The sequence below is a fragment of the Rhododendron vialii genome, chromosome 4a (genome assembly GCF_030253575.1).
Source record: "Rhododendron vialii isolate Sample 1 chromosome 4a, ASM3025357v1".
Lineage (NCBI taxonomy): Eukaryota > Viridiplantae > Streptophyta > Magnoliopsida > Ericales > Ericaceae > Rhododendron > Rhododendron vialii.
In genome coordinates this window covers 41,351,624-41,366,750 of record NC_080560.1, presented here as the reverse complement: position 1 = coordinate 41,366,750, position 15,127 = coordinate 41,351,624, and the positions used below count along the sequence as shown (strand labels likewise).

Below are 15,127 nucleotides of genomic sequence, written 5' to 3'. Positions count from 1 at the left end.
CACGTAAAGAAAAACGCGTTTGGGCCCGTTCCGGATCCCACAAAAATCTAGAAAAATATTTATAAATTTTTGAATATTATTTTATGGGCCTTTATAAAAAATCAGCTTCAACGGACATCGGTAAGTATTACTTATGGATTCGTAGGGACGAACTATAAGCGTGTTCTGCCATGTACTCCCTATGTTCTACTTTCTTTGGTCTGTTTCGATATTTGAGTCGTTCTTTAAATTCTTATATTTTCCACTTTATAATATTTTTTTATAATTTTGAAAACTTTGTATTATAAATCTAATCGAGAACTATCAAACAAGATTCATATTACATATTTGTGAAGATTCATATTGAAAGATATGATAAGAGTTTAAAAAACGATACGAATATCGAAAAAGTCCAAAGAAAATAGGATGGGAGAGTATTAATTGTTTTCCAATCAACATAAATTTCGATAGTGGTAATGTTTATAAAATACCAATTTTGATAATTTAAATAGACTCGCGTAAGTCTCACAAATACGCCCAATAGCTTGATTCAGGCCTAGAAGTAGATATATATAAACTTCATGTGCTATCAACTTTAATAGGATCAGTTCATACAGGATTTTATCCAACTTTAATCGGACTCGGTGAACAGTGGGATTGAGTTTTCAAGAATTAATCGAGTACCACGTTTATAAAAAAAAATGCAGGACGGATGGGCGCATAAGATAAAAGACAATCAGAGTTAAGTTACAATAATTCAAGATTAGGTTCCACTAGTGTGAAGCAAAGGGAGCACAAAACCACCAATTTAATTCTTTGGTCGATAGTGTCCACTAGTCCCATACTTCAGAATTGGGGGAGGTTGTTGTGCACTTGTACGCGCACAACATATGTGTTGTGCATAATCCAAGCTGTCGAATCGTGCATCTGACGGCTTAGATTTCATCTTCAACAATAATTGGCTCTTGGTCATCCATTATCAAGATGAGATACGAGCCACTGGATGCACAATCCGACGGTTCGGATCGTGCACAACACGCATGCTGTGCACAAGTGCACAGCACAAACCTGGGTTTCATACTTCATATCCTCAAATTAATTGTTATCCAAAAGCTGAATTTCTTAAGGAAAAAGTACTGTTTTTATAATGCCAAGAATACACATACACTTTGATCTTTGTTTCTTGGTTACTCAGATGTCCGGCCAGCTTGCCAAAATTTTCATCTCTGTTTCATGTTTGCCTAATGTCCCATTTGAAATACTTTGAAGCGCCCGCGGATTACTAAGCCGTGGAAGTCAACTGTATTCTATCGAAGCATATGGAAAAGATGACTAGTGTGTAAATGTTGACGTCAAAATCTAAAATAAAACAAAGTGCAAATTTGGTAAAACAAAGTGCAAAGTGCAAATTTGTCAATTCTCTTGGGTAGTTTGATCATTGGTTTTGGAGTGGTGGCATGTGAAGTGGGTTTGCCCGTCATCATTGGCAGGTCTTTCTACCTGGTGGTTTGATAATAGATTTGGTATTTTGGATAAACACATTTGGGAAACATCGTTTTTCGCTACACTGTGGTTCTTATGGTCAGTGAGAAATGACTATGTATTCAACAACGCTACAACGGGAGTGGAGGAAGTTGGGGAGCTTATCAAAACCAGAATTGCTATGTGGGTGAAGTCAAAATTTGACATTAAAGTTTATACGGTGGAGGATTTTAAGGGATATCTCGATGGAATCCAAAAGGTGAAATTGTAATTTAGGTTTAGGTGTGTTTACATTCAACTATCTGTTGGATGTTTGTTTTATCTTCTTTTTCATTCACTATCTCAATGTATCCCTTTCGAGTTTATAAAAGTTTTGTTTGCCGAGTAAAAAAAAAACTGGTTGAATAAATAGGGATGTATGCGACATCTTCTATTTTTGTATACTTGGCTGCAGGAAGAGATACAGTTGGTGATAATCGAGCTAGACGAGTCGAAATTAAGTAGGTAGATTGTCCTGGCGTGGATTGAAAGTTTAACGAGTTATATTCATGTTTTGGATCTCTCGGTAACTTGAATTAATTGTTAAACACCATAAGTTAAACGAGCCGAGTAATAACTTGTTCAAAATTTTGCTTAATAACTTAACAATGCTTCAAGCTTAGGTTGGTTAGATAACAAATCAATTTCAACAAGTCGAACTCTCGAGTAGTTTGGTTTGTTTATCCGCTCTAGAATTCACAGTTGAGCCGTTCTTGAACTCAATTTCTAGCTCCGCCGCTGTCAGTATATGTGCACATAGGCTGCGGGAGGAATACGTACATGAGAAAAATATACGTACAAACACGATACGAATACTACTCCATTTTATTATATGTTTTTCGTTATTATGAGTGTTGCTATATGTACCGACCACGGGGAGGGAAAACGTACCGACGGCCGCCGGCGGGCCGTCTCCGGCCACCGGACGGCCGATCCGAGCCGTTCAAAAATTCTAGAAAATAAAACCGAGGGGGTCCACGCGGGAATCAAGGGCATCCGAGGTGTTTAGGGTGCTTGATCAAAGCACCCTTTTTTGGTGTATATATGTGTGTGTACATATATACACGAAAAAAGGGTGCTTTGATCAAGCACCCTAAACACCTCGGATGCCATTGATTCCCGCGTTGACCCCCTCGGTTTTATTTTTTAGAATTTTTGAACGGCTCGGATCGGCCGTCCGGTGGCCGGAGACGGCCCGCCGGCGGCCGTCGGTACGTTTTCTCTCCCCCAATGGTCGGTACTCATAGATTTTTCGTTATTTATTATATTATTATAAACCATACGTAATCAATTAAACAGAGGATCAATCCCTGTCAAAAAGAATACATTAATGTTTCTACACTCCAACTAGCGCAGGACGGCATGAGATGATCGAGACTCTTTCCTCCTTCGACTCTCCTATGTCCACGGTGCGAGATCGATGGTTGAGACTATTTTCTTAGGGTGAGAAGATCTTCCACGTACTCTCCCTGTCATTTTTAGACTCGGAGGGCTCTGGTTATTGGCTATTGGCTCCCGATCAGCTTTGGCGACGGACTCTCGGGCTCTCGAACGGGAACGGTGAAGATGCATGTCATTCCAACGATAACTATTAGATTGATGCAGATCATGATTTTTTCACCCACTGACATGAAGAGAAACGTTAAGCGTAAGGCGAATACAATATTGATCTTTGATTTTCATTATAAACGAATAAAAACTTGATTAAATTCTCATGTGGTCTTTAAATGAAAATCATTAAGATTGATGTTTTTTTTTAAAAATAATTTGAAACATTCATCTTTTAAATTGCTATTTTTTCATCATCTGTGTGAAAAATTGAAATTTTTTGAATACCGATAAGTGCCTAATCTATACGTATAAAATAACGCTATTTACGAAACCAGAAGTGGCTCCCCCTCAACTGATTATGCAAAAAGAATATTTTTCAAAATCGAAGTCAAATGCAGGCTAAACATTAGCTTTACCCTGAATACAAATTATACAATAGATCTAATATTAGTAAATAAATAAATAAAGTACAAAATTTCACAGGCGTTTCCTGAGAAACGTATTACTTGCTAGCATATGAAACCAGAAAATCAAGTCAAACTTAACCCTATAGATTATTTATGCTTTTTTTTTTTGAAAAAAAAAATTGAGAATTGGATTAATACAGAGCCACGTGATTGGGGTCCTTTTAATCTTAGTAATTAATTTATTTTCAAAGATTAATAAAATCTTTTTTGCTCTTAAAAAAAACGTAGGCTACACGAAACTACGTAGGTTTAAGGTAAGGGCAATTTAGTAATTGAATAAAATTTCTAAAAAAAACGAAAAATGTTAGAACCACACACTAGTGCACACCCACTACACACATCTAGTGTGTGGAGCCCACACTCTTGTGCAGGGGCAGAGTTATGGTGGGGCCCGGGGGACCCCGGCCCCGGTATAATCTTAGTAATTTTGGTTTAATTTGATATAAAAATCGGTTATTTTACATTCTTATTTTTCAATTTCTTTCATAAATAAAAAACAAGCACGTGACAGTTGAAGTAGTTTAAAGAAAAAAATAAATGATTGGTATACGTTAACTGCAGTACATTATAGTCATTTTAATGTACGAATGTAATGTGTTGAAAATCAAAAAAATTATGATATAATAAGTATACGTTCCTAGCTCTGCCATTGTCCTTGTGAATATGTGTGTATAAATGGGTGTATAAGTGAGTGAGGCGGGTAGAATGATTGAAAAAAAGAAAAAAGAAAAAAGAAAATGATATTCGCGCTCCACTATTTACTGATGACGCTCCATTTTGTTCTTGAAGTTGCTAGTAACTTCACTTTAAAAGTGAAGCCCCGTCAGTAAAAAGTGGAGCGCGAATATCAATTTTCAAAAAAAAAAACAATTACTACGTACTTTTGTGCGTACAAGATGTTATCAGGATACGTGTAAAGGTGATGTGTTTACTTTTGTACTTTTGTGCTTCTTTTCTTTTATATACTTCTGAGATACTAATGATTAAGGAAAATGATTCCCTAAAACTCATAGTCAAATGTACAAAGGGCAAATCTGGCAGAAGAACCGAAAATCGTATCAAAGGAAAGTATCTGGTGGTGTAGAAAGAACATTTCCTGACCGCTTGATCAGCATCATGTGGTGGGGAAAAGGCAAAGGAAACCTCATAGTTTGGAGGGCCGAGGAAGTACCATTTGGACTATGCTCATTGGCGCGAGGGCGAGTTTAAAGTTGTCTCAACTTAAGTTATCAGAATTAATTTCCTTTCCATTTGGTTTTAATTTTTTTTATTAAAACATTCTTTTTAAATTCGTCTAGTAATAAAAAAAAGCTAAAAGAAGTTATAGAAAAATCTTGAAGAATACAAATAAATTAGAATAAAATAAGAACTTGACCTTCAGATCTATTTTTTTCTTTTAAGTGAACTTTCTCATTTACGTATTTTATATCAATTTTTATTAAATGCTTCTCGTCGAGAAGAATGAAATATTCCAACATGGTATTTTGAAAATAAATAAATATAAATTTTTGGTTATGACTTTTGTAGCTAAATAGTCCCAACGTGTTTGATAATACAAGAACCCATCTATAGGGACGAATGAGAATCATACCGATGGGCACACGTGGCCCACTACGGGTCCCGTCTGAATGATCCGAGCCATTAAATAATTTTAAAAAAAATCGAGTGGGCTATGAAAAATCAGCCCAATTCGATATGTGTAGGTGCTTGATCCAATCTTTCATTTTTTCATACAGATTTTATTTTTAAATTATTCAATAGCTCGAATCATCTGTGAGAAATTCGGAATGAACCTCGCATGCCCGTTGGTACCCTATGATATACTTCTCGTCGTTCCCTTTAGCTTTTTCGATAACTCAAAAAATCCCCAAGTTCTTTTTTTTGGACCCATGGCTTCAATATAGATAAGAGGAAAAACACTAGACCAATGTCATGTCAGCCCATTCTTCAGATGGATCAAAACTGGGCCAAGACCAGAGGTACTTGGGCCTGGCCCAATGAGAAATTGGGCTCGCAAAACAAGGAACAAAATCCTTTTGTAGGCCTATCAGTCCAGTCAAAGCTATATGGGCATACAATATGAACGATCCACTTGAGGATTCCTCCATGCACAATAGTCTCGACTCGGTGGTTGTTTTTCCAAAACAAAAAAAATGCTCGTTGTTTACGCAAGGATCCGACTTCTCAGCAGTCCAACTGCAGTGAAGCAGAAGTCGGTGTGGATTGCAGAGAAGTCGGTACAGTTCAATGTCGGTCGTTCATCTTGGGAATTAATGGACTAAATTGCAAAAAGTATTCTACAATAAATCTGGACTATTAAAAACACTTTTGGATGGCTAGAAATGTTGCGAACTCTTGTCTTGCACTGCAGACAAGCCGAACACATCTACCTCAACCTCATTCTCAGTGAAAAAAGGTTTGAGGATTTGAGTTTTCTTGAAAGTAGGCTTTTTTTTTTTTTTTTCCGGTTAAATAAGTTTGAAAACGGTTGGAAAAATGAAAACACAACACAGAAAACAAAAACCTATCTCATTATAATCCACACACGCTCTTTGATTTTAGAGGAAAAAAAGAAAAAAAAGGGATTTGATTTCTCACCAAATCTCACCAAAATGACGAGATTCGATAAGAAACAAAACAAGATCATACCAATAGAACTCATTTTTTGTCTTTCTTTATTTCTCCATTCTTCAAGCAAGTGATAGGATTCACCGTTCTTTTCTTTCATATCTTCTCAAGCAATCCAAAGGGGTTGTTTAATCTCTGTACTAAAGGTCCTTAGGCTTTCAGGCAATTTTCCTGAGAGATACATGCTCTTGAAAACCTTTGTTTAATATATGTAACCATCACTCAGTACCGTGTACAAAGAAATGCAAATGCTATGCCTCCATTTTAGGATCCACCAATACTAAGTGTGCACTACTTCCACCATTAAACAAATCTCATTTCGCCAATCAAAATCAACCCAAACCACGTAAATCTCATTCATGCTTTCCACACCCCCCACCCCACCCTAATCTTAGATACATCCAACAATTAAAAACCCCACAAGATCTCTAGAACTATACACATATGCAAGTCTTTCTAAACATCTTGAACACTATACTAGCATATTACTCACTATGGAATCCACTATTTCCTTGACCAACCAAGAAGTAGTGAAAGAAGAGCCGATCAAACTATTTTCCTCTCAAAACCCAACTCCAGAGGAAACCATTTTCCTCTCAAACATAGACCAGGCAGTGATTTTCCCAGTGGAGACACTCTTCTTCTTTGAAGTCCCACCAAACAAGACCCCTGCCTCAACACTTCCTGTCTTTGATCTGGTTAGGAAAGCAGTGGCAGAAGTGCTCTTGGTGCCTTACTACTTTATGGCTGGGAGGCTTCAGTTTAACCAAGAAAGCAACAGGCTTGAGCTCTTGTGCAACAATGGTGGGGTCCTGTTTGTTTGTGCTGAATCAAGGCTGGAATTGAAGGATATTGGAAACCTTTCTCTGCCGAATTCAACTTTCCATCTTCTGATTCATAGGCCTGGTTTATACAAAAGCTTGGCTGATACTCCACTTTTCACAATTCAGGCAATTCCCTCTGCATTAGAAATTTCAAGAAAAACACACAGAAAACTGAATGACATACTAGTATATTTGTTATGGTACGAAGTGTCCAAAATGGACCCCGGGCCGTTTTAGAGCAGTGCTGGATTCACCCTTTTAATTCCTGTGTATGGTGTCAAAACGGCGTCCTTTCACACCCCCGGATCTGTCCAAAACGAATGCAGTATAACCAGCAAGAGACATAGAGGGGTCCATGGCCCACTTCAAATATAGTAAAGTTCTTACTAGGTGTATAGTCTTTACTTGATTTTCCGCTTGACCAAAAAAAAAGTATAGTCTTTACTTTTTTGGATATTTAAATTCCTACTTGTATTTTGGGCAGTTCAAAGTTTTAAAATTTCCTTAGTGCGTATAGTTTTCTTCACATTCATGGCGCGTTAAAGAATTTTTCTCCTTTAAACTCCTAAATTTTTTGCCAGTATCGTCAGAGAAATTTCGCCAACACTAATCGCCAGCGCTGTGCTGCATCTTATGCATTTTTTTTTCTCTATAAAAGAAGCTGTGCTTGTTGCATTTCTCCGATCTCTATTGCCAAGGAATTACAAATATTTAGCATCACTTAACAGTTACTCCATCATATTATAACAGAAGTTATGTTAAAGAGAATAGTCTCGTGTCTCGTAATCATTTTGACAATTCTGCCCTCCTGTCTTTTTACAGGTGACAAGGTTCAAGTGTGGTGGATTTGCTCTAGGTTTCATGACAAACCATGGAGTACTTGATGGAAAATCAGCAAGTGAGATGTTCCACAACCTTGCCTCCATATGCAGAGGAGAAGGCCTAAAATCCCAAATCACTCACAACAACAGGACAAGCCTCAGAGCAAGAAATCCACCACAAATCAAATTCCCACACAATGAATACGTAAAACTACCAAAAATACCCTCTCTCCCCACCTCATTCAGTTCACAAAACAAAACATCCCCATCCCCATTAATTTTCTCCAGAAAATATTACTACAAATTGTTCCCTTTCACCCAAGAAACCATCTGCTTACTCAAAGAAAAAGCCATGGCCAATTGCTCAAGCTTTGAAGCCATTGTAGCCCATACATGGAAAGCAAGGACTAAGGCTGTGTTTGGACAAAACCCAGATGGGTTTTCAACAGTTTTGTTTGCAGTGGACATCAGGGGTAAAATATCACCCAATTTACCAGATGGGTATGTTGGGAATGCAGTAATAACAGCTTTTGCCACTGCAAAAGTGAAGGATTTAGAGGAAAAGCCATTTGGTTATGTTGTTGAGAAAGTGAAGGAGGGCAGGGATAGAGTGACAGATGAGTATGTGAGGTCTGTGATAGACTGGCTTGAGGTGCACAGAGGGGTCCCTGCTACTTCTGATGGGAATTTCTATGTTTCAGCTTGGGGGAAGTTGGGCTTTAGTGGGCTTGATTTTGGGCTTGGGAAGGCTGTTTATGGGGGCCCAGTTGTGAGTGGGAATGATGAGTTTGTTTTGTTGCTTTCTGATGGGAGTGGTGGGCTTAATGTCTGGTTGGGCCTTGAGAAGGAGAAGATGGAGAGGTTTATGGTTCATGTTCTGGAGATATGATGAGATATATATATACACCGAGCTTCTCATGAGGGATCCCGCACGTTGTTAACGTGTGGACTTCTAATCTCAGCCGTCGAATCTCATCTGACGACCGAGGTGCATTGCCGAGATTAGAAGTCAGCATTTTTGCAAAGTGAGGGATCCCTTATAGGAAGGGGACTCATGTATAAAGTTGAAATAAAATGAATAAGAGGTGTCCTTTCATTTTAGGCCATGAAGCTCAAAGTGTAAATCATCATCTATACCTCTCTCCTTTTGGTGTTTACTTCGAACATGAAATATATTCCTGCAAGACAATCAATTGGCTTCTTACAGTTCCAAAAGCTCGTATCCAAAGTTTCTATAAAAAAAAAATGGCAAGTCATCACAATTAATGTGATATCCAACCCTTTTTTTTTTGCCGGGTGAAAGATCATATTGTTAGAAAGGTTAGATTATCACCTTTGAAATAGGAGTTGAACTTCCGAGTCCCCGAACTCCTTTTTCTAGGCACCAAAGTGCATTCCTGATGCCGTTAAAACAAAGGCCTTTTGGCATGAGATAAACCTTGATTGGATGGTTGTGTCGAGGTGCACACAAATCTAGATGGTTAACTTGATAACTAATAACTAATAAGAGATGAGGTTTTTTTTTATTTAAATAAGAGATGAGATAAGATAACTAATTCCAATAATATTTACAAAGTTAGCTAGATGCCAAAAAAAAAACAGCAACAGTTAGAACTAGTCAAAACTCTTCCAGGCAAGTCTCAAGATCCAGAATCAGATCATTCGAACAAGGTAAAGTGGGGTAGAAAGTGGAATCTTTGCAAAAAATTTAAAAAAGAAAGTGAACCACGCTAGACCATGGAATATTATATCTTAAGATAAGATTCCTCAGAAAACTTGCAAACCCTAGTTGTGTTTTTTAACCTCAAGGGAATAGGGATTGGCCTTATTATTAAGGCAAGAAACTTAGGGTTTGCCCCCTCTTAGCTAGCGTTGTTGGTTGGTAACCTCCAAAGTTGTATCAACTCATTTGGAGCAGTTCATATATACGGGGTTTTGCTTCGGTTTTTATTGAGCCGCCGCTACGGGACGGTGGGACTATATAGTCTTCGAAAATAAGTTGAAATGCACATAAGCTGGTCCAAATACTTAGACTAGCCTCCGAAAATTAGTCGAAATGCACGTAAGTTGGTCCAGATACTTGAGTTATAAAAAACAAAAAAGAGGAGGAAGATCTGAGTTTGTGTGGATCATTACAAAAGTGTACTGCAATCAAGATTAAACAAACAAATAATCATATTATACTTCAATCAAGAATAAACCCAACAAGAGATCCTGTTTATAATATAATTTACACAAAACCCTCCTCCTAGTTCATTGGCCATCCTGCTTTTTTTTTGACTATGTTGGAGATTCCATGACAAGGAATCAAATAAAACTATGAAGCAAGTGGGTAAACGAAAACATAATAAAATAGAAAGTGTACTTCAAAGACAGGTGTATTGAGAAACATAAATTCCCTACTAATTTCCACTGATGTATAACGACTATAAAAAAAAAAAAGAAGAAGAAGAAAAAAAAAAAGAAACATAAAAGTATGTCTTTTCTTTGAATTTTGCTAACACCCACACAAGTATTTCTGTACATACAGCCACAAGGTGTGCGCTCCACAAACACCGCAAAATTCGAACCGTAGCACATGATTTCACACATGGTGTGTGCTCCACAAACACGGAACACCGCACAATTCGAACCATAGCACATGGTTTCATAACAATCGCACGATTATTCTGATGGAAATCAAGTAGGTTTTCGATGAAGATGAGAGTTGTCTTAGCATGTTTTCTATTCGACACAAGTAAGAGAAAAAAAATCTCCTCCCCTCTTCTTTATGCCAAAGATCTTACTATTTTCGAAGGAACTACGGTCTGTACGTATGCAAGTGTTTAGTTTATGTGTGGGTTCTTGAATTTTTGCTTTTCTTTGGGAAACATTAGCTAGGCTGTGGCCCATGGGCACCGTCAAGTGGTGCCCAAACCCCTCTTCCACTGTGTGGTGCACCACATGGCGGTGTCTCATTCTCACACGCATTGGATAATGTCTCTTCTTTTGATCTGGTTTGACTACGTTCTGGTAAACTTTTTTATTTTTCGTAACTTTTTGTTCAGTTTTTCATCGTAATTTTTGGAGTTATTCATTCGTCTCGTCGAGACGGATCAAAAAAGTATAAAAATATGGGCCGATGTTGAAAAAATTCAAATAAGTTAACACTTTAAACAAATAAGACATATGTTTGATACTTTTTTCATGTTAAATGAACCATTTTTTTTTGTTTTGTTTCGGTCATAATTTTGTACTTTTTAGACTCCTCTCGTCGAACTGGATAATTAGTCCAAAAATATCACTCAAATATGATGAAATTTTTTTTAAAAAAACCCGAACAACACACACAAAATAAAAAAAAAAGAGGTTACAAGAAGTCAAGAACAGAGTTTAATAACAATAGATTGAGGCCAATGAGATTGAATTGAAATACTGACCACCTCGGAGCTAGCATATACCGTACGGAGATTCATTAACAGAACAGATTATTAGTTTATTTAAATCCCAACTATACCGCCTATACACGCGTGCGAATAAATCCCTGCCTAAATTAAGGATTGATCCATAGTTTTCGGATAGAGCGGTGCGACACACACCGCTCAATATCTCATATTCCGTCTTTTCTTGAAGAATCTTTTAAAATTCGGACCGTCCGAAACACTTTTGGACAATGAAATTAAGAGCAGTGGAGGGAGAGGTGAATTTTAAGCAGTGGACGTAGGCTTTCTGTTTCGAATATGACTAAAAAAAAGGCAATGATTTTCACATTTCAAATTTTAAAATATATGTATATCTCAAACTTTGCTTTTAAAGTATGCTTCAAAAATTGTGTTCCTAAAAACTATTGCCTTTTTTTTTTTTTTTCCCCCCCACCAGCCTTGGTTTGGATTTCAAGAATTTTTAGTGTAAATAGTATAGTTTTATCATCAAAGTGAGTCTGAAAAGAGCTTACAAACTGGGACGATCGTTGGCGATCTACCACTTAATTTGACAACGAAAGAGGATTTTAAATTCAAAAAGAAATTTTCGGTTGTCGCACGGGATGACGTTATCATATATGAAAAAAAGAACCGAGGAGCACAGCAGACCTTGTTGTGTCCCAGATATGAGTCCATCTCGGGTCCAAAAGAATGATCCGATCAGTTAAGTTGTTCAACTTTCCGAGTCTTGTCACTTACGCAATTAGTACAATGATCGGAGATCGGGAGTGACACGAAGTACATTTGCCTTTAAGAAATTTAACGGCTCTTATATTTTGAGAGACACAACACTTAGACAAATGTATCTCAATCATCTCGTTATTGATGTCCGATCAGTGAGGTTTTTTCCGGTATGCTACCAACTTGGCAAATCGAACGCAATGAACGATTTGGATCATTTTTTTTAAACTCCGAATGGGACTCGTATTAAGACCACAGCATAGCCTGATGTGCCCTGATCAAAGTAGTCCCAAAAACATAAAAGTAACTTTATTAACATTAAATAATCAGGATTACTTTAATTTAGGGTACGTAGTGCTCGTTTGGCTCCACTCCAAAATATGATTCCTTTAAGTAATTAGCAATTAATTAATTACTCTCTAAACATTGCTTAATCAATTGGTCAAAATGCTAGGGGTGCCTATTGAGGCGACATAAATACATCAAGTTGACTCATATTTTGGAATGTTCAAGGAGTTCATTTTTTTACCACAGCATCTTTCTGTTTCATTATCGAACGTTTGGGTCAGCTTACGCGCACCTCGACTAATTCTGAAACCCTGAAATTAGCGAACGGGCAAACCTCAAGTGGCCCCAAAATTTGAAATATCTGATTTTTGTGAGATTCAAACTCGCGATCTTTTAACAGATAAGCGCTTTAATTATTTTCTCATGCACATTTGGCTGCGACAACATCTAATTAATGGTTGTCAACATCCACTGTTGCAGGAAATAGAAAACCACAAATTGCACTAAGAAAATATTAGTGAGCTCTCCAATAATTTTTCCCAATATTGTCAACATGGTCGGCATCATCACATGTCATATGATTTCCCCCCTTAATTCTTGTTTTATTTTATTTTTTTCCCATTATTATTTTTTTCTGAAGAGATTGTTTGAGATTTCATTCTGACTAATTGACCGAGTTTATGTATCCGAAGATACATATAACCCGGTATTATTAGTCAGGGCATGAGCCTCGAATATTCTTGTCGGCAAGAAGAAAAAATTCAAGTGCATGATCATGAACAAGATCGAACTCATTTTGGACAAGAAAAATCCTCTCTCTCTCAATTTTTTTTGTTGCAAAACCGTCTAGATTGTTATGTTGACACACACCGCTATCATTCTAGTGGATTTGGTTTTGGAATATTACACCAAGCATGGCTATCGTAAGTATTGCAATGCTGTCGATGCTGCATTCTAAACAGATATTTGAAAATATTTGACAGAAATAAGGTCTCATTCCGCTAAGTACTTATTTTTTGAATTAAAAATAACGTATTGTGAGAAAATTATTTATCTCGTAAAGTAAAAAATAAGTATTGAAAAAATAAGAACATTAGCGAAACGGGACCTTAATGCTTCAGATTGAACTTGCATAGGCTTTTGTCTCTCAAAATTCTTGCTACAGGTAACATATCCTAATGCATATTCAGGGAATTGGGGGAGGGTGCTGTGCACTGGTATGCGTAACACGGTGCTGCGCACATCCGAGCCGTCAGGTCGTGTATCCGACCGCTCGGATCTCATTTCGACAATAAACGGTTCTCGATCGTTGGTTGCCGAGATCCGACAGCTTAATGGTGTGTAGCACAATGTTGTACATCTCAATGTACAGCACCAACCCGAAATCCTCAATTGCGTGTCCTGAGATTGGTGATTTTAATATTTCAATCACATTGACAATGAATTTTTTCGACAGAGCATCTCAAGCTATTAAAAAAAACAAAACAAAACTAACACTACATGTTGTCAATAATATATACAGGTCTGCCGATCAAAAATAATAATAATATACACACGTCACCTATCCATACGTAGACAGGTAATTGATGCTCATGTCACATGTGCACATGCCCACATCCCCATACACATGCATGTATATATGCATGGTCATGGTATATACACCCTCGATCTCCGTCCTCAAATAAATGTCCGGCGTGCAACCTAAGTTTTTAAAAATATGCATTTTTTGGTTAAAAAATTCAAACTTTTTTCACAACTTATATAAAAGAATTCATTGATATCTATTAATTTGTAGAAGAAAAAAAATTGATTCTTTTTATAAAAACAAAATCATTTTTTAAAGGCTGCGTCGGATATTTATGGGGTGTTTCCGGTAACAATTTGAGGGGAAAATGTAGGCCTTTAAACCATGTCATTCACACAAATCAACAAATTTTGTCATTTTAGCATGTTTTTCACTCTAACAATTTGTCAATAACAATTTTTTTCTAAACAATTTTTCCACTCACATACCCAACTGCAACTTCTTAACTACCACCGGGAACAATTTGACATTTCTTAATAATTTGTTCATTATCGAAAACACCTAACAACTTGATTGCTATAATTTTTTTCTCACAACTTATTCACTACCGAAAATACCAGGACATATGAAGTATGTAAGTAAGAGTTTGACCAAGATGGACATATCCTTGACAGAGCTAGAAAACATCAAGCATAACTTCACAGTTATATTCTCTCTCTCTCTCTCCTCTCTCTCTCCAAACATGGAAGACAACATAGGATTAGGAGCAGGTGGCTCAGGTGATGAACAAGCAGCAGCACCCCACATCAAAGAGCAAGACAGGTTACTGCCCATAGCAAACGTGGGGCGGATCATGAAGCAAACCCTGCCACCAAATGCGAAAATCTCGAAAGAAGCCAAGGAGAGAATGCAAGAGTGTGTCTCCGAGTTCATAAGCTTCGTCACGAGCGAAGCCTCGGATAAGTGCAAGAGAGAGAGGAGGAAGACCGTGAACGGGGACGATGTTTGCTGGGCCCTTGCGAATCTGGGCTTCGATGAATATGCTGGCCCCTTGAAGAGGTATTTGAATAAATATAGGGAAGTTGAGGGGGATAGGGGTAATAATAGTAATCAAGTTGGAGAAGGATATCAGAGAGATGATCATGTTCAAGAGTTGGATCAAGGTAATGCCTCCACTTCTAGGCCTAATTTCTAATGGGTTTTTTGGGAATAGGTTTTAGGAGCATCTAGGGTTTTTTAATTTTAGTTTTGAGCTAAGTTAGGGTTTTTGATTTTTTTAGTTTTGAGCTAAGTTAGGGTTTTTGATTTGGTTATATTGATGAGTATTGTCATATGGTTTGATTATTGGCTGAGAAATTAATTTAGTAATTTTTGTTAGCAA

At 37.2% G+C, this 15,127-nt stretch overlaps 2 protein-coding genes across 2 annotated transcripts; both read left to right on the top strand.

Moving 5' to 3' along the window:
- The first annotated feature begins 963 nt into the window (after positions 1-963).
- On the top strand, positions 964-8,870 carry LOC131324047 (acyltransferase GLAUCE-like). The gene is made up of 6 exons (XM_058355873.1): positions 964-1,032; positions 1,175-1,214; positions 1,566-1,720; positions 1,916-1,965; positions 6,628-7,096; positions 7,793-8,870. Exons 1-6 carry the CDS (start codon positions 964-966, stop codon positions 8,678-8,680), a joined length of 1,671 nt encoding a protein of 556 aa, XP_058211856.1. The 3' UTR covers positions 8,681-8,870.
- Positions 8,871-14,415: 5,545 nt separating this feature from the next.
- Positions 14,416-15,127, top strand: LOC131322113 (nuclear transcription factor Y subunit B-5-like). Its single transcript, XM_058353266.1, has one exon. The coding sequence runs from the start codon at positions 14,489-14,491 to the stop codon at positions 14,939-14,941; it is 453 nt and encodes a 150-aa protein (XP_058209249.1). The 5' UTR covers positions 14,416-14,488; the 3' UTR covers positions 14,942-15,127.